The 26629-nt window shown below is 42.0% G+C and overlaps 1 protein-coding gene and 1 long non-coding RNA gene across 8 annotated transcripts in view; one reads left to right on the top strand and one right to left on the bottom strand.

Annotated features, from left to right (window-relative positions):
• Positions 1–22279: 22279 nt before the first annotated feature.
• LOC147915991 (uncharacterized) lies at positions 22280–23271 on the bottom strand. The gene is made up of 2 exons (XR_015553577.1): positions 22786–23271; positions 22280–22704 (listed from the first exon to the last, which is right to left on the bottom strand). It is a non-coding gene; the product is annotated as an uncharacterized LOC147915991 (long non-coding RNA).
• Positions 23272–23408: 137 nt separating this feature from the next.
• CRIM1 (cysteine rich transmembrane BMP regulator 1) overlaps positions 23409–26629 on the top strand; it is a 191372-nt gene continuing 188151 nt past the window's right edge. For 4 of the 7 annotated variants that reach the window (XM_087436906.1, XM_087436902.1, XM_087436903.1 and 1 more), the window contains exon 1: positions 23888–24280. In XM_087436906.1, the coding sequence (XP_087293032.1) occupies positions 23950–24280 (331 nt within the window). In that variant the 5' untranslated portion in view covers positions 23888–23949. Of the gene's footprint in view, positions 23603–23626; positions 24281–26460; position 26629 lie in introns of those variants that run through there. The other 3 variants (XM_087436907.1, XM_087436905.1, XM_004418148.3) reach the window with 3 other exon arrangements.

The raw sequence follows: 26629 nt of genomic DNA, 5'->3' as shown, positions 1-26629 counted from the left end.
ACTAAAGCAAGCAGGAGGAAGGAAATAATAAAGATTAAAGTGGAAATGAATAAATAACAGAAAAACAATAAAGAAAATCAATAAAATTAAAATTTGGTTCTTTGAAAAGATCAACACAATTGACAAACGTTTAGCTAGACTGAGCCAAGGAAAAAGGAAGAAGACTCAAATCACTAAAATCAGAAATGAAAGGGCCGGCTCTGTGGCTTGGTGGTTAAGTGCGTGCGCTCTGATGCTGGCGGCCTGGGTTCGGATCCCGGGCACGGCCCAAGGCACCACTTCTCCGTCCAACCCGAGGCTGAGTCCCACGTACAGCAACTAGAAGGATGTGAACCTATGACATACAACTACCTACTGGGGCTTTGGGGGGAAAAAAATGAATAAATAAAATCTTAAAAAAAAAAAAAAAAAAAAAGAAATGAAAGAGGGAACGTTACTATCAATCTTACAGATATAAAAAGGATTGTAAGGTAATAAAAAAACAATTGTATGCCAATAAATTAGATAACCTAGAAAAAAATGAACAAATTCCTAAAAAGACAGAAACTACTAAAATTGATCCAAGAAGTAAAATATCTGAATAGACCTATAACGAGTAAAGAGATTCAATCAGTAACAAAAGACAAAAAAAATAAAAGACCTTCCCACGAAGAAATCCCAGGATGAGATGGCTTCACTGGTGAATTCTACCAAATGTTTAAAGAAGAATGAATACCAACCCTTCATAAACTCTTCCACAAGATAGAAGAGGAGGGAATGTTGGCTAACTTATTCTGTGAAGTCAGTATTACTGACTCCAAAACAGACAAAGACATCACAAGAAAGGAAAACTACAGGCCAACATCTCTTATGAATATAATCACAAAAATTCGCAACAAAATACTAGCAAATTGAGTCCAGCAACATATAAAAAATACACCTTGACCAAGTGAGATTTATCCCAGGAACCTGAGGTTGGTTCAATATAAAACAATCAACCATGTAATATATCATATTAATAGAATATAAGATAAAACCCACAAGATCATCTCAATAGACATAGAAAAAGCATTTGACAAAATCCACCACCATTTCACGAATAAAAATACTCAACAAGTTAGGAATAGAAGGGAACTTCCTCAACCTGATAAATAAATGGAAAGAAATCCCATGATCATGGATTGGAAAGCTTAATCTTGTTAAGATGCCAATACACCTCAAATTGATCTACAGATTAAACGAAATCCCTATCAAAATCCCAGCTGACGTTTTTGCAGAAATTGACAATCTGATGCTAAAATTTATATGGAAATGCAAGAGACCCGGAATAGCAAAACCTTCTGAAAAAGAAGAACATAATTGAAGGATTCAAATCAAATTTCCTGATTTCAAAACTTCCTACAAAGCTATAGTAATCCAGACAGTGTGGTACTGGCATAAGAGTAGACATAAACATCACTAGAATAGATTTCAGAGTCCGGAAATAAAACTTACATTTATGGTCAGTTTATTTTGTGGAATCAATTGAGAATAGGGAAATCCATAGAGACAGAAAATAGATTAGTAGTTTTCAGGGGCCAGAGAGGCAGGGAATGAAGAGTCACTGCTAATGGTTACCAGGTTTCTTTTCAGGTGATGTAAATATTCTGGAATTACATAGTGGTGATGGTTGCACAATTTTATGAAGATACTAAAATCCACTGAATTGCATACTTTCTCAGAAATGAATGAATGAATGAATATTCTAAATCATTCTCCCGGGCAATTGTCAAAATTTGTCCTATTATATAATTATTTCTGAAAATATATATTCTCTCCATGTAGACTATATGATGCTTGAGGACAGGAATTCCATATTATTCACTTTTGTACCAGGCAAAATATTTGTATGTAGATCAATAAACATTTTTTTTCAATAAATTGGTACCCCCAACACTCAAGCTTTTTGACACTTACGTTTCCCAAAGAGCCTTAAAGACAGCTTGAGTAGACTCCAAAACCACCAGTCCAGCCTTTCCCACTCACCTTTGAGATTTGCAGCAGTTGCTTGCCAAATAATTAGAACCAAGAGCTTGTTTATGTCAATGCTGGTTTTGTTCCATTTGTTGTCTGAAGAGCTGCTTTGCTAGAGTGTTTTTCATCAGGAGTTCAGCCATTCAAGTCTCTGTTGTGCTGAATTTCCAGGTCTCCCAGGCCCCTCCTGACCAATAATCTGGGCTTTACTGTTCCCCTTTTCTCTCTCTGCTTCCTCTATCTCTCCTGTCCCTCTGCATCTCCTACTTACTAAATTTGGAGCTTTGTAGCCAAACAATGAACACTTTCTCCATTTTCGTAGTTCCAGTCTAGTGCCAGGCTGCCAATTACCTCCACCTTCCACACCATGTTGTTCCAATTGCTGTTGCTCTGATTACTTTTTATGTTTATTCAATGATGTGGAAATGGGTTGTTTGTTTGCTTATGCAACTAAAGGAATTTATGTCGCATAGCTTAGAACGTTAGAGGAATTTGTGTTTGTAAGTGCTAATACCTAGTAATAAGCTAGCAGATTCACTGATTAATAATTTCCATATTTGAAAGATCTTAGAAAATAAATCAACTCCTTTTTATCTACTATAGACACTAGTATTTTAATCAATTCCAATTTCAAATCTATCTTGCAATTTAAGCAAATTGCCATCTTTTGCTTGGGTTGTACTGGTTATGACTTCAAGGCTATGTCACCTGCACAGCTTCAGTCAGAAAAGAAAAAAACTGTTGAGCATTAACATCTTGCTTATATATGTATTCATGCTGTGTGATTACTGGCAGCTCTCCAGAAAATTTGACCTAGTTTCTGGAAGCCTCTTCAGTCTGTCATATTAAAAGATGCACCATAATTCAATCAATTCGAGAATTTGATTATCTTCACCTATTTTTTTTCCTTTTAATAGTGCACAAGATCCTTCATTTCCACTTTAAGAGGGCCCCAGAAAGACTGTGGGGAGGGGGTGCTTCATAACGAGGGTGAGTTCCTTTAGCCCAGAGAGGCCTGGATGCCCCCAGTATGGGGCTGCTGGAGCAGTGAAGGATTGGACTGGCGGAACCCCCAGCTCCCAGCCTGACAGATCTGGTTTCCCAAGAGACAGTGTCTGTGTAGTGCTCGCCGAGGCCTGGCTCTTTCTCTCACTTTTCCTCCAACAACCACTACTCTAGTTTTGTAGCAGATGCCTGCCGAGAAGAGGAACCAATTTTTTTTTTTTCATCAAGTCTCATTTGGTCTTCACGTACAGCTGCTTACTTTGCTGTGGTGCCTCTCCGACTGTAAGTTTGGTCTGTCAGGAACCTGCCTTCCTCCACCCACTCAGACCTCTCTCCGGTCTGGTAACTATATGTCTACACCTGAAAGGTCAGACCTTTTTAAATCCTGAAACCAATTCAGGTAATTGTAGAGCGAGAATTCCTCTTAGAGCCTTGTTACTCAAAATTTAGTCCATGGACCAGATGTATCAGCATCTCAGGGGTACTTGTAGAAATGCAGATTACTAGGCCCTACTCCAGACCTTTGCAGAATGAGAATCTCTGGGGGTGGGCCTGGGAATCTGTATTGTAACAAGCAGTCCGGGTGATTCTCATGCACACTACGTTTTCAGAAGCCTTGGCATGTTTGTTGTCCTCAGTACTCAGACCTCCTGCCTATGGCCCCTTCATCTCTTTCCTGGACCCTCTGGCCTAGATTCCTGTTCCATTGTTTCTTGTCTCTGTCATTTTTTCTTCTCCTGATTCCAGGCTCCATTGGCCTCTCTGGACAGGAATCCATACCTGCATGCTGCTTCCTGTGTTTACTCACTTCCCTGGGCTCAATCTCTGATCTGTTTACTTATGATAGCTACCTTCGTGCTTCCTTTCCAACCCACCTTCCTGCCTACAGCAACACCTGACCTGACTGCGGAGGGTGAAATCTACACGTGGAAGCCTCCAGGCGTGGCACCCATTAGCACAGCTCTCCATGCTGTTCTCTGTGCCATCTATCTTTCTTCCTTGCTGCCCATCCACACAGCAGCCAGTTATTTTCCTAAGGAAAAAATCTGATTTTATCCTCTGCTTAAAAACTCCTGTACACTTCTAGTTTTCTGCAGGATAAAGTCCAAACTCCTTAACATGACATCCAAACACCTCTACAGGTTGCAATTAATTTATATCCTGACCTTCAACACTGTTGCCTCCTCTCAGCCTCACCCTTACACTTCTGCCATTTCACTTGTCACTGTCTGACAATTCACTTGTTGGCCTCAGTGCCTTTGCACTTGCTACTTCCTTTGCTTGGATCACTCCTCTCACTGTTTCTCCAGCAGGAAAATGTCTATTAGTCTTTTAAGACTCAATCCAACTGCCATGCCTTCAGTAAGGCCCTCTCTAGCTCCTCCAGGCTGAGCTACCTGCTGGGCACTTTGTTCACAGCTCTTATTTCAGCACTTGTGATGTTGTGTTTGATTTATCAGTTTACATATCTTCTTCACAAACTGGAAGCTGTTTGCGGGCAGAGAGAGCATCTCATCTTAATTGAAATACCCAGAGTCTAGCATAGTGAGCGGTACATTGTAGAGACTCAATAAATACTGTCAAAATACTGTCAAATCAATATTCAGATTCTTAAGAAGTGTGTCCCAGGGATTACTGCTGTAGATCACATCACTTTATCACTGTAATAAGGAAGCTTGCTTTGTAAAGGTGCATGAAGTAAATCCCTTTGTACATCAGAGATTCATCTTTTATAGTCAAGAATTGCTTTGTGTCTTAGTCAGCTTGGGCTGTCATAATACAATACCATAGACTAGATGGCTTAAACAATAGACATTTTTTTCCTCACAGTTCTGGAGGCTGGGAAGTCAAAGATCAAGATGCTGGCAGATTTGCTTCCTGGTGAGGGCCCTCTTCCTGGTTTGCAGACGGCCACCTTCTCACATGGCAGAAAGAAAGCTCTGGTCTATAGGGCACCAATCCCATCAGCAGGCCCCCACCATCATGACCTCATCCAAACCTAACTACCTCCCAGAGGCCCCATCTCCAAATCTTATCACATTGGGGATTAGGGCTTCAATATATGAATTTGGGTGGGGGGACACGCATAACACTCTGTAATATAAAATAATCAACCCTTAATTTCTCTGAGTAGTAAGTGTTTTCATATACATGAGTGCCCCAATATGGCAGTGTGTCCATTATTTTTCCAAGAATATCTGCTATTCTACTGTCTTTCTAATTCAGGAAGTTGCTTGCCAAAATCTTCTGAGTACCTCGGGATTTGTTTTAGTATGACCTCTGATGGAATAGGGTGTCTTGGAAAAACACGAGATGGTATGTGGGTTGTGAGTTGGTGGGTATGTGGGACTTTTAATTTAAAAAATCTTTATACAGCTTAATTTTTAATATATGCAATAAAATCTTTTAGGCTTTTATGAAGAGAGATATATTCTAAATAATTTAAAATACTACTCAATTAAAGTTGTTTAAGGAAAAATTCTATGCCACCTAAAATATGTATATGGTATTTTTACATGTGATTTCCCTGGAGCCAGCCAGCAAGTTTGTGGTTTGTATTTGGTAGATGAAGAGTGGCTCACAGTCTTTGTGACCATGTGCCCTGTAGAGCTATATAGTGCACAACCTGCCCAACCATTCTTGATGGCCTGGTTGTAAAATAAAGGGTCTGTCCTTCATCATAGACTGATCTCTCCTAGCTCTTAACTGGGCTTCTCCTACCCCAGTGGTTTAACACTGGCTGCACATTAGACCAATTAAACAGACTCTCTGGGAGTGAGACCCAAGTATCAGTTTTTCAAAATTTATGGGGTCTTGTTTTTGTGGCTACAGTGATTGTAGGAGGATGGTGCTCCTCGCATTTGGTAGGCAGGGCCCAGGAGTGATATGCTTCCTACACTGTATGGACCAATCCCTTAAACAAAGAATTGTCTTGTGTCCTGCATCTTTTTTTAAATGTATTTTGGATTTTTCATGTTGCTAAAAAGAATTGTTCATAATTATCTCATCCTGGAATCTAACTCTGTTTTACATATAAACATATATAAACATATGTAAAAATATAAAAGTATTTTTGCAGTTTTAATATATATTGAGATTTTCAGGAATGCAACTATCAGTTAAATAGAAGATCGTTTTTTCTTGAGTTCAGAACTTTAGCAAGAGCTCTTCCCCATTTTAGAAAAAAAAAGTCATTCAAAGTAATGCTATTCCTGGAATTTAAGTCACCAACGTAACACACCTGTATCAATCTGCATTTTTAGCTCTTAGTTCACAGGGGATACTATGTATAGGGGCAAACATATGTCTCCTTTGCTGTGTCTTCTAATGTAATTGTGTCTAAGGACTTACATATTGAAATACATAGTATTTTATTACAAATTGTTTTCTTTTCTTTCTTTCTTTCTTTATTTATTTATTGCTGACGAAGATTCACCCTGAGCTAACATCTGTCTCCAATCTTCCTCTTTTTGTACGTGGGTCACCACCACATCATGGCCACTGACAGACGAGTGGTATAGGTCTGCACCCAGGAACTGAACCCAGGCCACCAAAGTGGAGCATGCTGAACTTAACCACTAGGCCACCAGGGATGGCCCACAAATTGTTTTCTTTTAATTATTCCTTGTATTTTAGTTAGAGAATTATATTAATTTTTTAAATTATGCATATATGTAGGTTATCTATAAATTAGATATAAAGAAAGTAAAGAAGGCCTTACAAATCATTTGTTATTAAAAAGGGCACTGAGAGCCCGGCCCAGTGGTGTAGTGGTTAAGTTCGCGCACACCACTTCGGCGGCTCAGGGTTTGCGGGTTCGGATCCCAGGCATGTACCCACGCACTGATTATCAAGCCATGCTGTGGCAGGCGTCCCACATATAAAGTAGGTGAGACGGCACAGATGTTAGCCCAGGGCTAATCTTCCTCAGCAAAAAGAGGAGGATTGGCAATGGATGTTAGTTCAGGGCTAATCTTCCTCACAAAAACAAATACAAATAAAAAGGACACTGGGGTCTGAAATAATTGAGAATGATTGCTATAGGTTATACTTTCTCTCTTCAAATTGTTTCCTCATAAAGAATAATTTTTAAAGAGTCCCACCTTAACTGGTTCCAAATCATATTCTTTTCGATTTTTTAATTGAAATTAAACCCAAAACATTTTTCCCAATTCTTATTTGAGGCTAAACTACAAGTGTCCTGAAGACAATATGTACGAGTTTGAACAAGAGTTTGTCTGCAACCTGCCATGATAGAGCATATCATCATGTCATTTAAAAATATCTCTTAGGAGTTTTCACTTGACTGTTCTTAATTAGCTTTTTGTTGATTTTCCTAAATATTTTTCTTAATAAATCTTGGTCAACCAATACGATTTTAATAACCTCTTTGCATCCGATGATCTATTTCTCCATCCCACTTCACCCACTCACTGTCATGTTCATTCCTTTGACCTTGTCAACATCAATAACTACAGCTCCTCTGAAATCCCAATTTCGAGCATCCTACTGTCTGCTCACAACCTTCTATCCTTACAGCTCACCTACTCCGGAACATCTATCCCAGCAATTCATTGAGACCTCCAGCCCATTGACCTTGCCCCTTCCCCGCTATATCTGACTGCCCCTATTTTCCCCCATCCCTTTACCTGCCCCCCAAAAATGTCCTCATCTCTCCAAGCTTATTCTCAGCCTAGGGACTGGCACTAGCTGTTCCCTCTACCAGAAGTACTTTTCTGCCTCATAACTGAATGGCTCACTTGTAGTCATTCATATTTCAGCTTAAAGATTACCTTTTCAAAGACATCTTCTCTAACTATTCCATCCAAAGCAGCCACTTGGTCTATCTGAGGTGACCATCACGTCATTCATTTTAAGTCTCTGTAAAGCACTTATTACCAATAAGATTTTTTTCTTGCTGATTTATGGTCTATCTCCATTCATTTCAGTATAAGCTACATAAAAGCAGAGACCTTGTCTGCCTTGTTCATTGAAAAACTGTGCCTGACAACAAAGTAGGTACTCAATAGATATTTGAAAAAGAATGGAAAAAAGGAAAGAAGGAAGGAAGGAAACGAAGAAGGGAGAGAAGAAGGGCACATTGGAATTACCTGGGAAGCATAAAAATACTGATGCCTGTCCCACCCCAGAGATTCTGATGGAAATGGTCTGGAGGGAGGCTTTTGCATGGTGGGTTTTGAAAGCTCCTAAGGTAGTTTTAATGTGCTGTCAAGATTTAGGATCACAGGACATTTAGGACATTGAAGAGGATATTAGAGATGATCCAGAGCAAACTCTTCATCTCACAAATGAGAAAACTGAGACCCAAGGATGTGATAGGAATTGCTTAATGACAGCCCGGTTGACAGCCTAGTATCCATGGACTCCTACCCATGGCTCTTTCCCTTTTATCTGGCCCTGCAGGGACAAGTTAACCCAGGCCAGCCGGCGTGATACTCCTCACCAAGACCTGGGAGCTAGGAAAGGGGAAGTCTACCCCCGATGCCAAATTTCATGTTCCTAACTTAACTCCAAGAACGACTTTGCTCTCCCTTGATTGTACAATCTTCTCCCTACACATTCAGTGTTGATTCATAATAGGATTCAGATTCTGCGTATGTTTGTTTGAATTGGGCTTTTATTTCCTTTATTCAGTTTTCCTTAGCAATGAAATTTCATCTTACATACACATTCATGCCAGCTCAGAGCTACATTTCAAGAAAGGAGAAAAGCAGACTTTTCTTCCTTTCTTCTTTCCTCCTATTCTCCCCCACTCTCTCTCTTCCTCTTCCTTCCCTCCTTTCATCCCTCCCCAAACTCCAGCCTATGAAGGACACTTATCCTAGATTACTACCTTCCTTGACCCTTGTGAATAATCTTTAGTGTAGGGAATTTCCTCCTTCTTTTAAATTGTTTGTGGAAATAGGAGTGTTCCTCTGTTCATAATAGTGATTCTGCTAAAATGCCAATAATTCTCAGCATCAGAGGGCCAGCCTCCCCACAAGGTCAGGAAAGATGGGGAGAATCCTGTGACTGTTCCTTTGGTGCAAGACTGACCCATAGGGCCCAGAGAAATGGATGGAAAGCTGGCAGTGTCAGGGATTTCTGAGGAGCTGGCAGAATATTCTAAGAAAATTCCTTTTCTTTTTTTCTCTCCAGCTCTAGCCTTTACAAATATTAGCCCTTGGTCATCTTCTCAGAGCTTCTAATTACTAAGATTGAAGGGAACAAATTCAATGAGCAAGAAAAGGGTGAGTGCAGAGCAAGGCTCTCAGGAGCCCAGCCTTTTAAGAAAAGAAGTAATCTTATAAAGTTGAATATGGGGCCGGCCCGGTGGCGCAAGCGGTTAAGTGTGCGTGCTCCGCTGCGGCCGCCCAGGGTTCACCGGTTCGGATCCCGGGCATGCACCGATGCACCGCTTGGCAAGTCATGCTGTGGCAGCGTCCCATATAAAGTAGAGGAAGATGGGCACGGATGTTAGGGCCAGGGCCAGTCTTCCTTAGCAAAAAAAGAGGAGGATTAGCAGATGTTAGCTCAGGGCCGATCTTCCTCACAAAAAATAAAAACAATAAATAAAAATAAGGTTGGATACCAAGTTGAATACGCAATATGATCTCATTTTCTCATTTGTGTGTGTATATATATATATACGATTATGGATCCCATTGAATGATGGTATTATAGAGAATATTTTTTATTGTTGCTGATCTGTAGCTCCTGATACTTTTATGATGAAAATGTATTACTTACGGATCAAAAAAAGCAATAAAATCATGATTTTAAAAACAAAACAAATGATAAATACCGATGTTAGAATAAAACCCTGCAGTCATTTTCTTTAATACTCATTATTCCTAAACTGTTTTCATATGATATTTGAGAATCTTAAGAGAGTTATAAAATTAACTGATATTTTTAATCATTTATTGATTGGTCTGTGTGTACACGTATACACGCATACTCAGGTCTGTTGTATTTTTGACCTTTATTCTGACCTCCACTTATCACTTTAGGCCAATTTGTATCATTTCCCTGGCCTTCTCAGCATTTGTGATATTTCCAATTCCATCCACAGATTTAATTAACGTGCTGTGTATTCGCTCTTCCACATCACTGATAACAAGAGACACAAAACTGGACCCCGTGGTGATTGCTACACCACCTCCATACCTCCCACAACTGGACACATCCTTCTGCTGTACCCAGTTTTTGAGCCAAGCTGATTGAAACTGATTTTGCAAGTAAAATTCACTCAGACATTGCATCAAATGATTTATGAAGTCCATGCAGCCGTGTGGTGTCGCATTAATCACAGACACTACAATAATCTATTTGTGTGCAGCAGTCCTCATAAATCGGAATAAAATAAATTCCACAAGTGCATCTTCAGCTTTTGCAACAGGGCACATGGTATTATTCAGGGCACCATCCACATAATGCAATGTTAGCAGACTTGCAGATTCCTGAGCTTGGTCAAGCAAGTAAAAATATGCATTCATTTACCGACGCATGCCAAAGCTAAAGAAATTACAGCTTGTTCATCCACCGCATGAGAGAATTTCTTGAGGGTTCAGCTTTCTCAAATGTTTTATGAAAACTGATGTAAATAAACTGGGTATATGAGACAGCAATAAAAGTGGTGAGATGATTTTGTTAACAAACAGTCCAGAATTATATCTTCAAATAAATGTTGAGCACTTAAATGTTGTCACTATTTGGAGACACCAATTATATTACGAAACAATTTCGTAAATTCTCGTTTGAGATTGATCTGTATTTCACATAACAAAAGAATCTTTAGTTATGGCAAGCTCACTTCATTTGTGAGTGTATTTCTTATCTTGAATATAGTCCAAAATTATTGCAAACTATGTCTGGTAAAGATTGTGAATGATCCAGCTAGGTAATAGTAATTTTTTAAAAATATAAACAGATTTATCTTTTTCCTGATTATAAAGATTAAAATTTAACAGTATAAAAATACATTGCATGAAATAATAATGGTATAAAAAAAGAATTGCATGAAATCCTAACACAAAAAGCTAATCACTCTTCATATATTAGTAAATAGCTTTTCCAGAATATTATCTATATGTGTGTTTATGTTTAGAGAGATAGATGTGGAGATACAGATATAAATAAAAGGAGATGAGATTCTACCATAATTGTCATATTATTACTTGCTTTTAAAAAATCAACGCTATATTGTGGCTCTCTCTCTAATACAATAAATAGAGAATCACATCATCACTTTAATAACTATAATTTTCCATTACATAGATTTATTTAATCAGCACTCTATTAATGAATATTTAGTTTATTTTCAGTTTTTCAACTATGAACAGGACTATGATGGACATCCTGGTTGCTAGATATTTGTACACTTCACCTTATTCTCTTCGTCTTAGAATAAGACATTTTCTTAGATTAAACTCTTAAAATTATAATATCTGAATCAGGGATATGTCCAGCTAATATTTTGATGTATATTGCTAAACAGCCTTACAGAAAAATTATACCAAGTTACACTATCCTCAATAACTCATGGAAGTATTTCTTGCCCCCATCCTTGCTAATCTTGGATATTGCCAATCTTTAAAAATGTTTGTCAATGGTGGGGGGAGGGCAAAAGGGGTAAAGGGGGACATTTGTACGGTGACGATGGAAATTAGACTTTTGGTGTTGAACACAATGTAGCGTATGCAGAAGTCGAATTATAATGATGTACACCTGAAATCTATATAATGTTATAAACCAGTGTTACCGCAATAAAAAATAAATAAAAATTTGAAAATTGAATTAAGTTTAAAAGTGTAAAAAAATGTTTTTCAATCTGGTAGATGAAAAGTGTTGTCTCATTATTTTAATTTGCATGTCTTTGACTATATTTGGTTGAACACCTTTTCATATGTTTATGGGTCATTTATATTTCTTCTTTTGCAAGTTTCCTGTTCTTACATATTTCTGTTTGGGGGAGACAATGTTCATCAGTTTTATTGATTTATGGAACTGTTTTTATACTAAGATAATGCTGTTTTTAATCAAAACCAAGATATGAGCCTAATGAGTCTAATTTCCTTGTATATTTGTAATTGAATCAGAGGTCAGTTCCAAAAATATTGTGAGAAATGGCAACAGTCTTAGAAAATGGGTTTATTTTCCCAAGGTGACAATGTTAGTGCTTTGAAAAACAACAGTCATCTGTATATCTGATTCTTGTATATTTGTTTAAATAAAACATTAAAACCCTTAGGTTTGATTAACAGCCTGTGCTCTGGAATCAGATTACCTATCTTCAAATCCTGATTCTTTCATTTATAACCTAAGGTGGGTGGCCTAGGGTGTGACCTAAGATGTGTTACTTAACTATTCTGTGCCTCAGTTTCCTCATCTATAAAATGAAGATAATAATAGTCTCTACTGCATAGAGGTGTTGGGGGATTAAGTGAGAGGATGTACATAAAGTATTTAAAGTGCTCAATAAATATTAGCTTATTAATTGCAATTTTATTTGGTTTCATGACCCGCTTCAACCTAAACCACCAGGTTTTCTTTAAGGCATTTTTTAAACATGTGTTCTATTGCTCTACTTTCTGGTAAGCTGCCCTGATGACATGCTTAGACCGCGCAAATTTCATTTTAGGCACTTAAATAAAAGAGGGAGAGTTCTAGAGTAAGAAACAAATCAGAAACCAAAGGGAACTCTCTCCTTAGTCCTTTAGTGGCTTTTAGACTATAACAATGAGAAAATAAAGATGTTCAAATCTTGGCACGGGTCTGACAGTGACACATACAGTTTATGCATCACCTAGGCAGTATTAGACAGTTGAGGAGCAGGACAAGGGTGAGTTGGATGCTGAGGGGATGGGAAAGACCTGGGAGATTGGATGGTCAGTAAGGCTTGGGTAAACTCATGGTTCTGAACAGGTAAATGGTCACTGCCCTTATCTGCAAGTAAGGACCTGGAAGCACCAAGCAGCGAGACGTTCTGATCCTGGAATAAGATGAACAGAGCAGACTCAAGGTACAATGAGTTGGAACTGGATAGAGGGTACTACAGCATCATAGTGAGGCATGAAGTCACCAGGACCTGGATCTGAATCCTGACTCAGGCACATGGCCTATGTCCTTTGGATATTTATGTAATTTCTCTGAGCCTCAGTTCCTCTGCTGTAAAAATATGTCTGGTCATACCGTATGATGAGATTGCTATGAGGATTAAATTTTAGTAACTAAATACTTTTTCAAAAAGAGTTAAGATATGAAAAGCATTTAGCATATACTTGGTTCCATATGCTTAACTAATGGTTGCTGGGAAGCAGAGGACACATTAAAAATATTTAGGGCCGGCTCCGTGGCTTAGCGGTTAAGTGCGCGCGCTCTGATGCTGGCAGCCCGGGTTCGGATCCCGGGCACGCCCCGAGGCACCACATCTCCGTCCAACCCGAGGCCGAGTCCCGCGTACAGCAACTAGAAGGATGTGAACCTACGACATACAACTATCTACTGGGGCTTTGGGGGGAAAAAATGAATAAATAAAATCTTTAAAAAAAAAAATATTTAAGAACTAAACTGCAGGAGTACTGATTAATCAGAAGAAATGCCTGATCAATGAAGCCAATGAAGGGATCCCCAGTGAACAGAAAAGTTGGCCCAACCAATAAGAAGGGATACAGCCTTCAACTGGCTACTGATATGTACTATTTCTTAGAGATAAGAAAGGGGTTTCTATATTGAACAAGGGCTCCAGAGTCTGGGTCTTGGAGAAAGCAGAAAGGAGCAAATATTCAAAAGAACCCCACTCAGCATGCCATATAAACAGTCTGGAGCCAGGTAGAGGGAAAAAACAGTAATGTAGGGAGTTCTGTTTTCTAGAGACTGCTACTCTGGGACCAGGTGAAGTGCCTCAGGGTGGTACGGTAGCAGCTGGTGCACAGAAAGATGGGTGATGCCCGTCAGAAACTCAGGCAACAGAGCACAGTCCTAGACACCATCACTAACCAGCAGAGGTTAGGATGCAGACAACCAGGTATTGAGGCAAAGCAGTAAAATTCCAGCATAAAACAGGTAGGGGAACTAATAACAAATTTATTAACTCTAAATTGTGGCAATTGAAGGCAAAAGATCCTTTATTGTCTGCTCAGTAGCAGAACTGGAGTCAGAGCTAATCCAGAGGTAGATAAACAAGTAACTTGCTAATACAGAGGAGCGTGGAGGAGGGTTCCAGCTTTACTCACCATGCATGAGAAGGCTAAGAGTCAGCAAACTTAAGGTAGTCAGCACCCCAGGACCTCATTTTCCTCATCTATAAAATGAAGGAGTTGAGCCTGAGAATATCTAAAGCCTTTTCCAAACTTTAAATTTTCTGTATTTCTATAAGAAATCTCAGGGCAAAGAGCAGACACCCTTGGGTAGAGTACAAAAGGAGCCTCCAGTCTCAAAGGGCTTGTACTTTCCTCAAAAAATTTTGATACCTAATAGATGCCAAATAATACTATCTATACTTCAGTTATTCATCTGAGAAAATATGAAAATATTTAATGAAAAGGGAGAAGCTTCTTTCAGGCTCTAACCAGCGGCAAAGAACAAAATGGAAAACTAAAAGGTAAGTTTAACCTGTTGAACTCAGGAACTGCTCTATTTTGGAATTTCAAAATCTCTTGTGCCTGTTTGGTTTTGTATCGCAGCTCATCATCTCACAGCTACGCTATTTGGTAAGTCTCCCAACTAGTTCTCTTGCTTCCATTCATTGTCCATCTTCCCTCTGTTATTCTGCTGCTATAATCTCAACTTTTTTTTTTTTTTTTTTTTTTTGTGAGGAAGAGCAGCCCTGAGCTAACATCCATGCCAATCCTCCTCCTTTTGCTGAGGAAGACCGGCCCTGAGCTAACATCTGTTGCCAATCCTCCTCCTTTTTTTTTCCCCTTTTTCTCCCCAAAGCCCCAGTAGATAGTTGTATGTCATAGTTGCACATCCTCCTAGTTGCTGTATGTGGGACACCACCTCAGCATGGCTGGACAAGTGGTGCGTCGGTGCGCGCCCAGATCCGAACCCTGGCCGCCAGAAGTGGAGCGCGCACCTAACCGCTAAGCCACAGGGCCAGCCCAAATAATTTCAACTTTTTATTAAATATAAGATGCCATACTCGTAAGTAACAACATTATTTTATATACCATTGAGGAAGAAAATAAACAATTGCCAATTAAACTATGACATGCCATCAATTGTGGGATGCATCTCACTTTCAGCATTATCAAAATATTTTAAGTGTGTCTTAAAATCAATAAAATATGATATCTTTATAAATTAGGAATCTGATGAGGTCATTGTCTCTAAAAGGTCAAATATTCCCTTACAGAATGAAGTCCACTCTTTGCTACAGATTTTGGGCCTTCACCATCCAGCCCAATCTCACCCGCCTTATCCCCTAACATTTGCCACTGGGCATCCAGTTGCCTCAAACTTCATTTTTTTCCATTGCAAAAGCACATGTTCTCTTCCTTCCTTCCACAACATTTATTAAACACCGACTGTGTACCAAGCCCTATTCTAGGTACTTCACTGTTTTCTTTGCTTGGAATCTCTTCTCCTCCCATCCTCAACCCCTAAACCTGGTATCTATTCTTCCTTCAAGATCCAACCCCACTATCTTCTCATTCATGAAAAAGTGTTTGTGAAACTTTCTCCAATTTCCTCATGTAGATTTAATTTTGTAAACTTCTATTACACTATGTTGAAACTGTTGATTTGCCAGTTGTCCCTGCTAGACAGTGGGCCCCTCCAGCACAAAGAAAGTGACATTGAGTTTGTAATCAGAGCAGTGATTAGGAATGTGGGATCCAGCTTCCTGGCTTCAAAGTCCCTATGCTGCTTAATAGGAAATCATGCACCCTAAGTAAGGAGACAGACTCAAAAAGTGACCTTTTAGGGGAAGTACAGACTGCAAGGGAGTACAGTAACTATGAGGTGAAGTTCTTGGGTTCAATCCTCACACAGGCCAGAAGTACTACTATGTTCTAGAACCACACACTAGACCTCATCTCACAAGCTTTGAAAGTAGCAAACATTCAGTGAACATCTGAACCTACTACAGGTTAAAAAAATCCCATCATTAAAAATGCTAGAAGACTTATTAAGCATCTATTATATGCTCAGAATCCTGTAGGTGCTAATTTCCTAAGTGACTGATGAGGAAAATTAAACTCTTCTAAGTAACTTATTCAAAGTCACACAGACTGTGATGAACACAGTCAGAATTTGATTCCAGGTCAGTCTGATTCCCAAAATCATGTTCTCTCCATTAGAGCACATTATGGCACAATGCCTCATCATCATTGAGGACATACTTGATTGAGTCAATAATTTGTCAAGGAAAAAATTGAATAGTCCTCTTCTTCAAACATCTGTGATTGGCATTGCTGGTTAGCTCTTCTCCCTGGCAAACCTAAATAGGAAACATGACGTAGTCTTTGGCAATAATCAGCTGATGATGCAGACAGTCTTGGAATCTCTTTCCTGTATTTTCTTCTCACGTGGTTTCACGCCTTATGAGCTCAGTCTCGTAGTTTTCTTGCTAATCTCAGACCAGTAGTCATTTACACAGTCACAGCCTACTGGTAACTAGCATTTGGTCAATGAACTTGATTTGTTGCATGAACTTGAGTATGAACTTGAAAAAGCTGGTGAAGAACAACCAATGTAACTAATGAGAGGATCAAGACACATTAAGATATCAAAGATAATTAATAATAAAGAATTTGGATATGATGACTTTAGAATCCAGTGTCAAAATATTAAAGTATTCTTTAAGTTCAAATGATAAATAGAAGAACGTGCTGATTTAAAGTCTATAATAAACCTATGGATTTTGATACAGTGAGGATAATACTAGTGGAGGGCGTCAAAGGGTAGCCCACATGAGCAGTATTGCAAAGGAGGCTTGGGGAGGAAGTAATACATTCTGAAGGGCTTGGAAAAAAGAAGGAAAATGAGGGTTTGAAGAGCCTCATTCTCTTTTGAGTGCATAAGATCTTGGTGAGCCACAATAAAGTCATGGGCCGAATGGTCTGAGAGCATGGGAGCTTAGGAAATAAAACTCACTGGGAAGCATAATATAGATGGTCACCCTCTCATCTGAGTAAGTGGAAAGTTTTGATATTAGTTATTTTAATTGCCACTAATCAGTACTAACACAATGCTAAGTTCTTCTTGGAACATTATAATATTGAAATTATTTTAAATGCCAGGATTGGTAACCTAATCATTATACATTCATTACATGGTCAACAAACAAATGCAAGTTAGTTACAAGTGCATGTCAAAACTGCATTTGGTCTGAGAACTTATAATAATAGCTAGGGCCTGAACAAACAGTTAATGTTATTTCTATTTAAACTAAAATAGTATGTTAGGATACTAACATACTCCTTAAGTATAATAACTTAATAACTATTAAGTATAATAGTATGTTAGAATAGGCTAACTGCTGTAACAAACAAGCCCCAAATCTCAGTGATTTATCACAGTAAAGATTCATTTCTTACTCAAATCACAGTCCATTGAGAATCAGCGAGGTGTGTGTATGTGAATGGGTCTGTATATAGCAGGTCTGCTTCATACAGTCATTCAGGGACCCAGGATCTATCTATTTAATGGTTCCAAGTTCTTCTAGGGCCTCCGAGTCCTCTATGGTATGCTCTGCAGTCAGTCAGCAGAGAGAGAATTGAACAATATGCAGGATTGTGGAGAGGTTTCAGAGGCCAGCCTAGACGAGATCCCCATCACTTCCACTTGGCTAAATGGGAATGCAGTGCAGCTTTGTTTATGATAGTGAAAATGTACAACAAGCAAAGGTGTATTCCTATGGCATTTTTAAACATAATATAGTATACCCATTCCATGGAATAATACTCAATGATAAAAAGGATACAGTTATTGATCCTAAAGATTAATATGCCATGTATATGGACAAGTGAAAAAGCAATTATAAAGTAGGATGCATAGTCCATTTTATATTTTATACTTTACAAGGGAAAAAAAGACTTCAAAATGTATAACAAATGTTATTAGTGGATATCTCAATGGTGGGATTATGGGTGATGTTTCTTTTTCTTTCTTTTGTTTTTTAAACTTATTTGTATTTTCTCATTTTTGTCCCCCAATGAGCATGTATTTGTAAAGAATATATATTAGGAGCAGTATTACATAACGTGGATTCTGGAGCCATACTCTCTGGTTTTGAATCCTACTTTTTCCTTTTAAATAAGTATGACATTGAGCATATTATTTAACCTTTCTGGGTCACGGGTTCCCTACCTGTAAACTGCAGGTTATTATGTACCTACCTCATCAGGCTGTAGTGAGGATTAGACGCAGTAATATACCCAGGTTATTAGTCAGCATGCACATAGTAAACACCACATAAATATTTGTTATTCAGTAATTAGGAAAACAATGAAGCTATTTCCATTGTGAGAAAAGCACTAATCATTATTTTAACTTTTCATATACTAATTAGTAAAGAAGGCAAGATATTGTCATAAATATTAACAATTTTAAATTAGGTCCTCAAAAAATAATAAAGCTGAAAAGAAAAGCAACTTACCATTACCCAAGTTACTGTATGAGGCAGTTAAATACACAGGCTCTTAAGGCAGAAGTAGGACTGGGTTCCAAACCAAATAGCCATCCACAGCTCTGAGACCTTGCAAATTACACAAGCTTCTGTGTCTCAGATTCCTCAACTATGAAGTAGAGACAACATAGGCATTGGAGAGAATATAAGACATTGGCCTTATAGGGCTATTACATAGATTAATTAAAATAACCGATGTGATGTGCTTATTAGCAAGCATTCTATAAAGGTTAGCTATTACTATTATTATCATTATTATTAATTACTACCTTTTAAAATAAGTCTTATGGGCCGGCCCTGTGGCTTAGCGGTTAAGTGCGCGCAATCCGCTACTGGCACCCGGGTTCGGATCTGGGCGCGCACCGACGCACCGCTTCTCCAGCCATGCTGAGGCCGCGTCCCACATACAGCAACTAGAAGGATGTGCAGCTATGACATACAACTGTCTACTGGGGCTTTGGGGGGAAAAAAAGGAGGAGGATTGGCAATAGAAGTTACCTCAGAGCCGGTCTTCCTCAGCAAAAAGAAGAGGATTAGCATGGATGTTAGCTCAGGGCTGATCTTCCTCACACACACAAAAATAATAATAAAATAAAATAAGTCTTAGACTGAAATTGCTCCGAGAAAATATCACAAAGGCTACAACCCCAAGACAGACAGATTGTCAAAGTGGAACCAACAGAAAGATCATACGAAGGGAAAAAAGCAAATATCTGGATAGGTAGATGTTGCATAGCAATAGGTGCTGAGATATCACATAGCAGGGATTCCAGCTCAGGCAGAAAACTTGAGGAGATGCTCAATTAGAAGGACTCTAAAAATAACGATAGAAACGGAGAACAACCATTTTACCCACACATATCCTGTGTGGTTAGCATTCTTGTCTCCATTTCATAGAGGAGGAAGCAGATTTGAAAAGGATAAATACTTTGTTCACACTTGTGCAAATAATGAGAGAAAGAGAGAGAGAGAGAGAAACAGAGAGAGGATCCTAGAGCAAATCTTAAAGAGAACCTGTGTTCCGTGCTTCCGGAGCAGCTGCCATGCACAGGCGGGGTAGATAAGACAGGAACCTGCAAAATGAGGTTCTAGATGGTGATAACATAGCCCAAGTACCGGATCCAGAGCCCAAGAGCAGATAGCTGAACCCCCCAATTAGGGGTCCCCTTATATCACTGAAATGGCCCAAGCCTAGATTAAGTGAAAACTCGTATATAGATGATCCCAGCTGAGGGCGACCAGGGATGGAGGGAAGAGAATGAAAGGAGCCAGACCAGTTGTCCTGCTTTCTTCATAGATCTTTCTAATATGTAATAATCTTTCCAACATCTGTATAAAACAATGAGACTTTTTCTCTCATGCAATTCAGTTCTAAGAGTGTGTGTATCAGACTCAAAAGGCAACTTCTACATTTTTCTTTTTGTTTCAGGAAGAGACAACACAAACAGTGTGCACGTCCCAGAGGGTGACTACAGTCGAGAAGCTGGACTAGACACTGTATCAGGAAGGCAGACTCTCATATCAGCGTCCTGTCTGTTACCTCTCATTTCCATTTTCTACTAGGCCCCTAACAGGGCACTTTGACTTTCAGACATTTTCAACAATTTAACAAACCCCTCCCATCCAAACCCCTTAACGGCCAATAGAGGGCGGGCTGTCTCTTCTTCCAGACCTTCATCAGAAGTATCCATATGCCAATTCCCTTTCCCTTCAGGCCTGTGGGTTTTCTTCTAGACTCTTTCCTGCCCCAATCATCCCTTTCAAGTGCTTATTTTGGAGGCATTTACTAAAACCGAGAGAGAAGGGCCACAGACAAGACAGTTCAAATATCTTCTTATCTTTAATTCATCCCGTTCTCCCTTTTCCAACTCATTCGTATATGCATGCATTCTTATAAGTCCTGAGCCTTCCAACGAGCTGACAATCTTAGGGGGTTCAGAGCCATTTAGAGAAAGATTTATAACATGATAAACGCTACAAGCAGAGGTACTTACAAAATACTATAGAATAGTTAAGGGAATAAGCTCAAGACGGCTTTCTAGAGGAGGTGGCATTAAACCATATTCCATGTATGACTCTAACTCCTACATTTGTACACGTCTTTTAGGGTCTATGTAATCCCTCCAGTCCACTTTCTCCCTTGACTCCCAATTACCACCATGTTGGGCCCATCCAACCTCTCTTCTGTATCCTCAATCTGATCACTAAGGATAAGAAAATCCTTTTGTGTCTGAGTGTCAATCTCATTGTCTTGGCTTCCGGCCATCTTATAGTCCCTCCTGGATCTCAGGGAAAAAACAGCTATTTAGTAACTGAGCTCCTTGTTCACACACTGGTTTCAGATAAGCTGCCAGGCCCTTGCAGACTTCTTATTTGCCACTAGTTACAGGCTTCAAGTAACAATTCGTTTTCTCCTCTGCTTTTACATTAATTCTATGGCAAAGTACCACGTGTAACTTGAATTTTCTGAGTTGATACGTTCATCTTAGTCTTAAGAATCTCTCCAGCCCTTTCTAAGTCTGACTTGAATTTCTATGAGAAGTCAGCCTTTATCACCTTGTATACAGGTGGTTCTACCTCTGGAATCCTAGGAAGGAGGGATGGTGACCTCCATATTGTCCCTTGCTTGTATTCAATCTCTAGCTTTCCCTAACTCTTAATATATTTCTTTAAAAAAATAAAATAAAAAACACAAACAAAAAAGCAAGCCCTTGACAATGATTATTACTCTTTTTCAAACTACAGTGGCTTTCTCACTTCTGCATTTTTTTCCATCACCTGACCTTGGCTTTTCCTGTTGAGTCCTACAATGTTATCTGCTACATTTTAATAATGTCTTTATACTTGCATTTGAACAGAAATATAGATAACCTCCTCTGCAAGAGTGGAAAGGGCCTTTTAACACAGCACAATGATGACAGTTTGTTGGCAAATCCCACAGTGAAGTGCTGGGGCCTCGTTGGGGTACCAGAAACAATCATGTAGAACAGTCCTGTGTGTTCTTTCTTCTTGAATTTGCTAATAGAAAATCTAGCATATTTTAAATGATTTTACCACTTAATACTTATAACTATAGAACCTCAGGGTATAAGGTCCTTTGGAGACCATCTAATCTGACCTCCTACACAATTGCAGGAATTGTCTCTACAACATCTCTGGGAATTAGTCATCCCAACTGTTCTTTAAACTCTTCCAGAAAATAGGATGCTCACTCCCTCTTTCCACTGTTGAACATTTTCCCTATTACCTCTGATAATCAGTGATAATTAACGAGCCTCTTCCCCTCCTCAGGACAAAGAAATATGATTAGAGAAATGTTTAGTTTTCTGAGGCCAGGGACTGGGGAATATTCCACTAGTAACTTCAGCTCTTTGGTTCAGAATTAGAGTGGTTAAACCAAAATATTTGTAATAAGTATAAATTTGTTCTGCAAACAGAGGATTTCAAAGGCATCTTTGTTTCCCTTCTCCTTACACTACCATGCTATTAACTTCTGGTTCATTAGTCACGATTTTCAGGATCCACTTGGCTGCCACCTTCCCCTGGCCAGACCATCTTGGATCAGAAGGTCAGCTGGCCATTCCCACCTCACACCTGCCACAGGATCTGATTTTCTTTTCCACACTGATCCAAGTCACTTTTTGTTAATTCACTAATTTTATTGACCTTGGTACACATCCTGTAGATGGTGGGCCACTACAGAGCCCATCACTGCAAGAACCTTTTCTGACAGCCCCAGAAGAGAAACAATTCTCCACGTGATGCATTTTCAATCCCTTCAGTTGCTTCTTTATCTGGTTTATCACAAAGAATATTTACCACACATCTTCTTTATTAGTACATTCACAATAAATGAAAAAATTAAAACCCATCACTTTTGTCCACGCGCTTGGGAAAGAAAAGGGCAATGGCAGATGACAGAAATGATGCATGAGATATACGGGGCTAGTCATGTCAAGATTTGTAGTAATCCAGGATTCGGCCTTACTCAAGGGAGAAAAATTCAGCTATTACGTTCCATTCACCTCCTCCTATAATATAGCACCTCGGCACAGACAGCAGAGCAACAAAACCTACAAGATACGGACAGTTAAAATTCAACTCAAGCTACAGCAGCTCCCAACAGTCCCCCATCCCCCCGGCGGAATATTTACCTAGACCGTTTAACGCACTTAATTAATTCACCAGCAGCTTCGCTGGAGGCGTCTCGAGCTTCCCGAGACTCCATTACATAATATCTTTCACAAAATCTATTCCCAGCTCGAGTGGAAGATGGATTCTCATCCAGTTTGCGGAGGTTCCATGCATTTGCTTCCCTTTTCCGGGGTTCGATCCCGCGGGTGCCCCAGCCGAGGCTGCAGCAATCCCCTCGGGCCCGAGCTTCGGGGGTGGCCGCCACTCTCCGCACTCAAAACTGGCCCCGGAGGTGCAGCCGTCTCGCCCTCGGGGCTCCAGGGCCGACCACGGTGGCCGTGCCGGCGGGCGCTCGGGACGCCGCGACTCTCGCTGCTCGCCGGGTGCGCCCCGGGCGCCGAGCCGCCGCGCGCTCGCGGGGCCCGAGCCGGAGAGGTGCGCAGAGACGCGGCCGCAGGGCCGCCGCGGTGAGCCGGGCTGCAGGAGGAGGAAGAGGAGGGAGAAGAGGAGGCGTGCGAGGGAGGAAGGGCCCGGCCGCCCGGGAGGGAGGGTGGGAGGAGGGAGGGCCGGCCGGGCCGGGAGGGGTGGGGGCAGCCAATGAGAGGCGCGCGGCGCGGGGGCGAGGTCTGGGGGATGAGGTAGGATGGGGGAGGGCGCAGCCCGGGCGGCGGAGGCTCGAGCCATAAACAAGCGCCCGGAGGAGCCGCGCAGGAGTGAGGAGAGCGGGGCTCGCGAAGCAGAGCCGCGGACCTTCTCGGGGGCGGGGACCGGCCCAAAGGCTGCGCCACCGCCGCGGGGCCAGCCGACGCGGAGGAGGATTGGGAGGAGGCGCCGCCGGCCGGGGCTAGAGCCGAGCGCAGCCGCCGCCGCAGCCAGAAGTTTGGGTTGAACCGCAGCTGCCGGGAGGAAACTTTTTTCTTTTTTCCCCCTCCCTCCCGGGAGGAGGAGGAGGAGGAGGGGAAACCACCGCTGGCGCCAACGCTAGTGGGCTCGGGGTCGGCGCGGCCCGCAAAGGGGGGCGGGGGCCTCGCCCCGCGAGGGCAGGCGCGCCCCGGGGGCCCCGAGGGGGGCGGCGAGGACCGCGGGCTGCGGGTGCGGCGGCGGGAGCGCGTGTGCCCCGCGCAGGGGAGGGCGCCCGCCCCGCTCCCGGCCCGGCTGCGAGGAGGCGGCGGCCGCGCAGGAGGATGTACTTGGTGGCGGGGGGCAGGGGGCTGGCCGGCTGCGGGCACCTCCTGGTCTCGCTGCTGGGGCTGCTGCTGCTGCTGGCGCGCTCCGGCACCCAGGCACTGGTCTGCCTGCCCTGCGACGAGTCCAAGTGCGAAGAGCCCAGGAGCTGCCCCGGGAGCATCGTGCAGGGCGTCTGCGGCTGCTGCTACATGTGCGCCCGCCAGAGGAACGAGAGCTGCGGCGGCGCCTACGGGCTCCACGGAGCCTGCGACCGGGGGCTGCGCTGTGTCATCCGCCCCCCGCTCAATGGCGACTCCATCACCGAGTACGAAGTGGGCGTCTGCGAAGGTACGGCCGCCCGCCGCGGGCCCCCTCCCACCTGGCCCGCGCCGCCCCCTCGACGCTCGCTGCGCCGAACAAAGTTTGGCCGAGACTTTCCCGAGGAGAGAGGGCTCCGCGGGAGGAGGGGCGGCCGCCGCCCCCGGGAGAGAACCCTGCGTCGCCTGGTTCCCGCTCGCTGCTCCCCCAGACGCTTGGCCAGCCGCGGGCGAGGTTGGATTTCGTGGGTGGGGGCGGGCGAGTTGGGGATCGCCCCCCGGCGGCGCACAGATTCGCACACGTGTGGCCGTTCGGGCTTGGGCTGGGTGGAATGGCCCGGCCCTGCGCCCCGCGGTGGGGTTGCGGCGGGCAGGGGGCACTGCGGAGGCTGTCGCGAGCCCCTGGGGAATCCGGCCCCTGCTACCCTCCCCGCACTAGCGCAGTGTGGAACCTAGTGCTGCACACCGTCCGCGAAAGTCCATTTTCTGTTGGCGGAGAGACTTGTCTCCAGCTCACACTCCCTCTGTCTCCTTTATTATTTTTTCCTTGCGCTCTTCTTTCACTCCCTTCCTCCTCCTTCGCATATAAATCAATTTCAGCTCCGGAATATGTCAGCCCAGGGGAAGTTACATACGGTGGTTACTCATTTATTTGCCTATTGAAAACGGTCAAAGGCTTTCTCTCCTGAATGGAGGTGGGGAGGAGGGGGGACTTGCACCTCGGAGTGAAAAGTTGTTTCTGGCTATTAGTGGCTCCTTTTTAAGATCAGATATGTGCGTGTTTCCAATTGCGTTGCCAGTTCTTTCTTTTTGTTTGACAGCGAGGATTGTTCTGGTTTCTCCACTAAGCATTGTGCACCGTGGTGTCGAGACTGAGGGAGAAAGATGGAATCGGTGGAGTCTCCCTCGATGAGGGAACCACTGTGGGTGGGGTGTCGGCCTTAAGTCCTGCCCGCCTGCCTCGGCCTCGGGGTGCCTGGTCTGGTTTGGGGTCTGGAAAGAGGCAGCGAGTTCTTTTTATTTGCCTGATGGGCAGGACTCGGTGAGCACCAGTTGAAAGTGGGATCCCTGCTCCCGCTGACGTTGGGGTGGTGATGCTGTTCCGGGGCGTCCTAATGTATGAGCAGAGGCGCAGCAGCCTTACCTCTGGAGGCGGGGCGAGGAGGAGGGACAGGCGCCCTCTGCCCCGTCCCTTGCTTACTATTCACTGCCAGCACATAGGAGATCAGGGAAAGGTTTATTCTGAAGCATCGTTATGTGTGTATGTGTGTGTTTGTGCTGGGATACTGAAAAAGAAGGTGGCAACCTTAAGCATAAAATGGGTCTTTTAAAAGGCTTTAATTCTGCGATTTTCTTTAAATACACAAAACACGCAGTCACACAAACACACACATGCATATTTATTTATACCTGTAGTTTTTAGAAACAGTTCTGGAAAATTGGAGAGGCTTTGCTGGTTTGGAAGCTAGTGGGCAGTAATGAGTGAAGGGCACTCTTCTCAGAGGGGAGGAACGTGCACTGCCGCACCCTTAGTTAGGACATTGGGTTAGAAGAGTTCCTTTGCCTGAAACACAAAAGCCTCTCATCTGGTGTTAAGTCCCATTTTATAACATGTTTTTATTTCTCACATCAGGACAAATGGCCATGAGATTAACTTCTGATATAATTTTATGTGCTTGACTTTGGGAATTCTGAATGACTTGGACTAAAAGATGCATCTTTGAACCCTGCCACTTGGAGTGTATAATTTACTTAAGCCAGCCTCCCGTAAATCTAAAAAGAACAAGCAATACAAAACGAGGTTAAGTGCAGTGGAAACGGCTCTGCCTGAGAAGGACTTTTGGAGGTTCTAAAGATTCTAACCCTTGTTTTGTTTTCTTTGTGATATATTTCTGGTGAAGGAAATGTGGCGTTCAGGGGAAATTCACAGTAATCAAGTGTTTTGGCAGCAATATCCTGGTGTCACAGTATAGAGTTATTTTGGCAGTTGGTTGGTGAGCCTTTCATTCCTCTGAAATGATGCGATCCCTCATAGCTTCCTTTCTTCTGGTAACACCCCATGCACTTGGTGTTAGCCTTGAAAATGCTTGGAACTGTTTGTTGCTATGATTATATCTCAATTAGCGTTCTGTAGCAGCACTTTCCATTGAGCAGGCCTGTTTTCAGCTACCAAAATTGTGTGCTCAGGGTATTTTTCATTTTATTTTTTAGAATTCTAAAAGCAGTCAAGTTGCATTCTAAATCCATGAAACCTAAGTAAGAGGGACACTGTTACCTGGCATGATATGATGGTTGGATTTAGACAGATATATTCAACTATGTGTCTAAAATGTCAAGTATTTGCACTTTACTACAAGATTTATGGAAAACATAGGATAAG

The sequence above is a fragment of the Ceratotherium simum genome, chromosome 11, assembly GCF_057802395.1.
Source record: "Ceratotherium simum simum isolate JZ-2026a chromosome 11, ASM5780239v1, whole genome shotgun sequence".
Lineage (NCBI taxonomy): Eukaryota > Metazoa > Chordata > Mammalia > Perissodactyla > Rhinocerotidae > Ceratotherium > Ceratotherium simum.
This window is presented reverse-complemented; position numbering and strand designations above follow the sequence as displayed.